General features: G+C 40.5%; 1 protein-coding gene across 1 annotated transcript; it reads right to left on the bottom strand.

Moving 5' to 3' along the window:
- Window positions 1-246: 246 nt before the first annotated feature.
- FGF4 (fibroblast growth factor 4) lies at window positions 247-6,506 on the bottom strand. The gene is made up of 3 exons (XM_006111466.5): window positions 5,818-6,506; window positions 4,258-4,361; window positions 247-2,767 (listed from the first exon to the last, which is right to left on the bottom strand). The coding sequence occupies exons 1-3, from the start codon at window positions 6,113-6,115 to the stop codon at window positions 2,591-2,593; spliced, it is 579 nt and encodes a 192-aa protein (XP_006111528.2). The 5' UTR covers window positions 6,116-6,506; the 3' UTR covers window positions 247-2,590.
- Between the last annotated feature and the right edge of the window lie 328 nt (window positions 6,507-6,834).

The raw sequence follows: 6,834 nt of genomic DNA, 5'->3' as shown, positions 1-6,834 counted from the left end.
CCTGGCTTGCATGCAACTGGGCTAATGTATAAAACAGCTATAAAAACCTGGGCCTTCTCAGACAAAATTCGCAGTGCCGTCAGTGAGAGTTTTGCCTGAGAAAGTTTTGAGTATTGGGAGCATTGGCATAAATATTTCTTGTAAATATTATGTAAAGGTGCCCATGCGTTTAAAAGAGAGGAATCAAGTCTTGTCTTTCATTGGAGGAATGAAGTCCACTCAAAATAACTTCAATCAGTTCTAATGTAAACATGTATCATTTATTATGCATTTAAATGTGCACAGCACATACACCACAATATTGAACAGCACCTGTATAAAACTACAGACAGATTCTGGTAAATGGTGAAAGCTCATACCATGTAACATCAATATAAAGGTTTTACCACAATATTTGGAAGTTACAACAATTACCTCTGAATATATCTAGAGTGAGGCTGTAGGTAATGGATTTCAATGGAGTGAAAGATGACACAGAAGAACCATTCTTCAGACAAATGCTTTGCAATATTATTTTGTTTTCTGAAATGTGGAAAAAATTTGAGGTTTCAGAGGTAGTGGTGAAAGTTACACTAATGATTACTCACATATAAAAAAAAAACAAAGAAAATACAGAAATCCCTCAAATTGTTGAGAAAACCTTAGCACCATTTTCCCTAGGTGCTTTCTTATGTTTGGCTTTGTTTTTTAATTTGGTTTTATTTTTGAACAGCAGCAGTAGGTGGTTTAAAATCTGGTCCTGCTACATGCTGATCTCAGTGAACTTTGGTGAGTAGCTTTACTTTTCAAGGTCATTTGTAAGTACAGTATATATGCAAGTATATGCAACTCTAGTAGAGCAAAAACTTTTCATATAGGAATGTAGAAAGGAAAAATTGCTGAACTCAAATTTTCTGCAGCCTGGGGGCTTGTCTGTGTCCAAAAACCACTAATTGAATTTGGAAGATGATCTATCTGTAAACATCCTGTAGGAGTATTAAACTTACTCACCAAGCATTGTGATCATGATTGTTTTCAACTTAAGACCATGAATCTCACTTTTATCAAAAAATGAAAAGTTTACCATCATTTTCAGAGTCTCCTTTCTCCCTTCTCTCATGATCAAACCTGCCTTTTCCTTCGTTCCTTTAGAGACATGGGTTACATTTGCAAAATATAGAAAGAAAAATATAGGGTTACTTGATGACCATATAGCGCTACAGCCTGACAGCTGTCTGCAAATATTTTCACCATGATTATCCCTACTAAAAGTAAATCACTGGGTAAAGATAGCTCAAACGTGACAAGGCTCAAATAGGATGCAACTGACTCTATCTTGAATACTTCTGGCTACATATGGAAAATAAAGATTTGGGATAGCAAATATCCAAACCCCACCCCCTTCCTGGAATTATAATACTGAAGACAAAAGTTTGCACTTTCTATGCAGATTTTGTTAGGAGACTGGCTTCAAGAATTAGTGAGGTAGAAATTAATTAATTTTGTCAGGGAATGAGACATAGAAAAGAGCAGCATATTTCTCCTTCCAAAGACTGCATTTTAAAGATCATATAGACCAGCTTCACTCACTTAAAACCAGTTTGATTTCTATCTATAGAGGCTGGGATTCTCAAGAACCAGAAAATGTATTTTGATTATATATTTAAAATTATGGGAGCACTAGAGTTTCATAGGCTTTGGGAAATACATGTAGTCTTCAAATTTGAAAAAGGAATTTTTGATTTGAATAAATTAACACAATGAGTTCATAGAATATTTCACAGTTTTGTTAGGGGAGGGGATGACACACACTTTTTAGACCTAATGTGCAAAGCAATCATATGTAACATTAGCTTTTTCTAATGCTCCACAAAAGAAATCATGCTTCTGTTTATCTGAACAGAAAAGAAAAAAATGGAGTTTATATAGTTGTTTAAGGGTCTGTATTGCCTAGTAGCTCTGCAAAGATTGACTGCAGCAAAGTTCAAAGTTCAACACTGGCAGATCTAAAAACAGATTTGTGGGGTAGTACTTCAACACTGCACTTTCTGTACCAGAAGTAAACCGATACCATTTCAATTAAATAGCAACACTGCACAAAAGAGGTTGGACATTGTATGTTCCTGTAAGCTAGCATCAGAACTGAGAAAGGTTTGCACAACTCATTTTCAAAGACTAAGACCTTATCTGGTGACGGAGGATTTAAAAAAACCCACAAACAAGTACGTGTACACCAACAAACACTGTACAACACACAAACAGTGCAAAACATTGTAATACAGGAATCAAATTTCACTTGTTTTAAAACACATAATAGCAGCACACCTGTGATAAATTTAAAAAAAGTTAAATAAACCACAAAGCAGAAGTCTTCTGTAGTTGCACCATCAAATGAAATACCTTGGGTTAGGGTTTTTGTTTGTTTGTTTTTAGAAATAAAAAAAATCAGAACTATAAATAATTTTGTGGCAATATATACAGACTTAAATAATTAATTTAAATATCTTACACCTAGTCTTGCATAAAACTCTCTAATAAAAGTGCACCACGTTTTCCCCCAAGCGTGTCTTGTCTCTCCCCCTGTGCTGAGGTAGGTCTGAAGGAAGATGTCTCAGATTCTAGGAAGAAAATGTGTCACTGTCATTGTGGGAGACACTTTGTTGCCTTTCTTTGTTCTTCCATTTTTGCTCAGAGCTATGTACATGCCGGGGTAAATCCTGGACTCGTAAGCATTGTAGTTGTTCGGCAGAAGAATCTCTTTGAATTTACACTCATCGTTGAAATGGGTCTGAAATGCAAAGGAGGAGGAAAGGGGAAGGAAATATTAAATATCAGGGGTGGAAATATCATTGCCAACAGGTGAAGGCCTGGTGAAGGGAAACACACAGCTGATTTTCCCCTAGCGATCTTTTAAATAGATCATCCCATTGAGATGCCAGATGGTCCATCAGAAAGCATGGATTCATTAAGATTAAGGGACGGCAGTGCTTTACCTGGATACATATACTAGCACAGGATTGGACTGCCACTGATAGGTACTAAATTAACTACTGGGATTATCTCTATTATAAATTTTAAGCACTAGTTTTTGCAAAATAGGTCTCAACCTGCCAGAGTGAGAAGCTGCGCTAGAGAAACACTGGGGATCAGAAAACCCAAGACACAAAATGCAGCCACTACTCCTGCTGGATGCCCCTTGGAGATAATGACAGAGGAGCAGTTGTACTCTGAAGGCCTGATACTAGTTTGACTGGAGTCAATGGCAAAATGGCCTCTTGACTGCACCAGTGCAGGGTCAGACCCTAAGCTGGTTAGTTTGTATAGTCATATCCTCAGTCAGGCAAAACATCCATTTGCTTCACTTAGAGCTTTGTGGAGTTACAGGATGCAGGATCAGGCCCTTGTGCAACCAAAACTCCTTCAAAATGAATTTGGAGAGACAAGAAACAGAGAAGTCATTGACAGAGAAGTCAATCTGAAAGCAGAATTTTGCATACAGGATCATAGGACTGAAATGACGCTGCCCACAGCAACTTACACAAAGGGGAAGGCAACAAGCAGAGAGAAAGTTCTAAGTGACCTGAAACAAGACTTGTATTATTATTTTTAGCACCAAGTGGGTTTAAAAAATGAAACCCAGTCTGCTGTTTGTTCCCAAAATCCAGTGTAAAATGCAAGACATGCTTGCATTCTGGCTGAACAGATCAAATTTGTTTTTCAAAAGAGGCACAGCCCATGTGATGACCGTCTGTCCATCACCAGAGCAGCGTGTCAGTTCTGCAGCATTAACAAAGAGTGATCACTGTTAAGTATTGATTTGTGGTGTCATAAAGGATTACAAAAAACTAGGTGGGACAGGTCAGAAATTACTCAGAGAAACCAAGCAGGTATATATGCCAAGCTGAAGCTGTTCCTATTTGGAGAGCTTCCTTTTATTTGTGTGTTCGCTTGCTTTTTATCCAGACTAACTTGTGGTCTTTCCCAACCAAATGATCACTGTGTTTGTGGACAAACTTGACAGTATGGGTGGTCCCTGGCAGAATGACTTTTTTACACTAGGGAGGATAGTAAGAACATCTAAAGGCTAGAAATGCAAAGGATGGAATTTACATCAAGGGCACTGCACCAACAGCATCTCTGCACAGTACACCTTCCATTCACAGTCAGACAGAGTGCTTCAAGAATGCTGTGACTTGGATGAGCAACACAATGTAGGACCCGGGATTGGGCAATTTAAATCTAGCCAGGCAGTCACTCAGTATCTCATGAGCTACTTACAGATCCATAGAGCTTGCCTTTGCCATTCATGGCTACAAAGAGCCCACTTTTCACACCAAATAGGCTCACCACTCCTCTTTCCACTGGAGAAATTTCAAGCAGACCTATGGTGAAAAACGAATGGAGTCACACAAAATAGACGGAAATACAAGTGCATTTCAAAAATGTGTGATAACCTTAATATGGGTCCATTTAACAAGAACAGTGACCATTTCAAACCTATCCCTCCCAATCAAGGCTAAAGCATGATTATTTGCCTAACATCTCCACATGCTTCTATATGTGACTTCTCAGTTACTTTCTTGAATAAATAGTTCTAAAATTTTTAAAGATGATTGTGTGTGTCAGGTTTCCCCCTGTGATTTAAAGACTGAACCCCATTTTCATTCAGCTAGATAACATCAAATAAAACAGCCCCTTAAAAATGTAATATTTTAAATGGTAAGAAGGAGTCTCACTCATTGCCCAGGTTAAAATAAATAACAATAACTTTATAGGAAATCAAACATGTGTCCTTATGCTGACTATAACCCCAAATCCTATTGTTTCAGTTGGGTATCAGATAAAGTCATGGGGCCATGGGGTTAAGTCACTAACAGATGCTTTTCTATTGGACTGTGCTAATGTTTGCGAGTGGCTTTTGACTCAGGAATCCCAATTTACTGTTTGAAAACCTGTGGGTGGGGGAGGAACACCCTGCATGCTGTGGTGCTGGGCATCCAGATGCTGACATGGAAAGAACACCTGATTCTTTTGGACAGCAGGAAAAATATTGCTTTAAGCAATTCTATCCATACACAGTAGCCTCCTCCATAAATCGCTCTCAAGCAAGCAATCAGAGCCCTGCAGTGCTATTATTTTTAAAACACGTTCTGGGGGAGGTTGAGGGGGGGACGGAGGACCTGAACAAAAAGATTTCCCCTGATTGATTTCCAATGCTCATGCCACTTAAGCATATACATATGGACTTTCAAACCCAAGGCGCTGGGATTGCTGGCTAAGCACTTTTTTACTTAGTAGCCCGGTGTCTTCAGCAGGATCAATGCCACTGGTTTGAGGGACTTGATAACCCGATTCAAAACGGATCTGGGGGAAGTCGATCGATGCAACATGAGTGTGACCATGCATTCTTAGGATCGACTTTCAGCTGACTTTGGAAAGCGTTCCATAAGCCGCTCACAATACCTAGGTAACCAGCTGCAATAATAATTTTCCCTCTGAAGGGGCCCGGGTGTTTCTCTGCTCAGAAGGCTCTGATATACAAAGCGTAATACTCGCTGGGAACGCAAATCTATTTCCCAAACAGGACCTCAAGAAGGAAAATGCCCCTATAACCCATTACCCTTCCGCTGATTTGCTCCCCCTGCCCCACACACACTTCCCCAAAACAACAGACCCCCCACAACTCTTCGTTTTGTCCCTGTAAGGGAGCTTAGGCAAGTCACCAGCTCAGGCTGTCAGCTATCAGGTGAGACGCGCTTCGACGTGCCAAAGCCCCGTCAGTCATAAATCCCTCTTGAAATTGACAAGGTGGGGGAAACACAAAAAGCAGCCACTTACTGTATCGATTTTCGTTGTGAATCCCGTTGATTCTGCCGTCTGGCAAGACTTGGATGTGAAACCCGATGCCTACGTTGCAGTAGAGACGTCGCAGCCTCTTGATGCCCAACAGATAGTCACTGTCCCGGCTGATCTCTTTCCTCTCCCCCGGGAGCCTGGCCATGGAACGAGAGAAGAGAGTCTCCCAGCGCCACTCCAGGGTGTCGTTGTGCTGGGCAGAGAAAGGAACGCAGCGCACCACCCAAGGCGAAAGCAGTCCCAGGAGCAAGATTGGCATGAAGGCCGAGGGGAGAGTCATCCTGATCAACAGGGGCAGCACACGTGGTTAGAAGGGAGTCAATTGCTCTAAAAATACACTCGGCTCCGAGCTCCCACTTTATACTTAGATCAAAGAAAAAAAGGGAGAAGTAGCAGCAAAGGAGGGATCCCAGGAGCTCAGTCACCAAAGGAGCTGTGGTTTCCCTGGTCGGGCTGCATGGAGAAGAAATCCTGTGAGCAAGGGGAGAGAAAGCAGGGGGATCGACTCAGCTGAATCTTATTCTGAACTTGATCTCAACTCCAGAAGTCTTGTCTGAAGTGTTGATCTTCTTCTATAGCTGCTCAGCCATAGCGCTTTAGCCCTGGCCACGATATTTATATATCCATGTGCGCTGGTACCTATTACATCACCACCTACTGCTCCTTGCTGCTGCGTTCACTCCAGTTTAACAGAAGTCACATTATCACCCCTAGATGCTAAACAACTCCGTATCGTGTCTTGAGGGGAGAGGCAGGGGCACATGTTAAGAAAGAAATTGTCACATTTTGTGTTCATCACATGCAGCTTTTCTTTTCTTTTCTTTTCTTTTCTTTTCTTTTCTTTTCTTTTCTTTTCTTTCTTTCTTTCTTTCTTTCTTTCTTTCTTTCTTTCTTTCTTTCTTTCTTTCTTTCTTTCTTTCTTTCTTTCTTTCTTTCTTTCTTTCTTTCTTTCTTTCTTTCTTTCTTTCTATGCTAACGCAGGACACAAAAATCAAAGAA

The sequence above is a fragment of the Pelodiscus sinensis genome, chromosome 5, assembly GCF_052426305.1.
Source record: "Pelodiscus sinensis isolate ZL-2025 chromosome 5, ASM5242630v1, whole genome shotgun sequence".
In the NCBI taxonomy this organism is placed as follows: domain Eukaryota; kingdom Metazoa; phylum Chordata; order Testudines; family Trionychidae; genus Pelodiscus; species Pelodiscus sinensis.
This window is presented reverse-complemented; position numbering and strand designations above follow the sequence as displayed.

Coding starts and splice junctions, on each gene's coding strand:
- FGF4 (XM_006111466.5), bottom strand. CDS start 6,115: ATGACTCTCCCCTCGGCCTTCATGCCAATCTTGCTCCTGGGACTGCTT. Junction 4,362..5,817: donor TCACAACGAAAATCGATACA/GTAAGTGGCTGC, acceptor TTTTCACCATAG/GTCTGCTTGAAATTTCTCCA. Junction 2,768..4,257: donor AAGGCAAGCTCTATGGATCT/GTAAGTAGCTCA, acceptor TTTGCATTTCAG/ACCCATTTCAACGATGAGTG.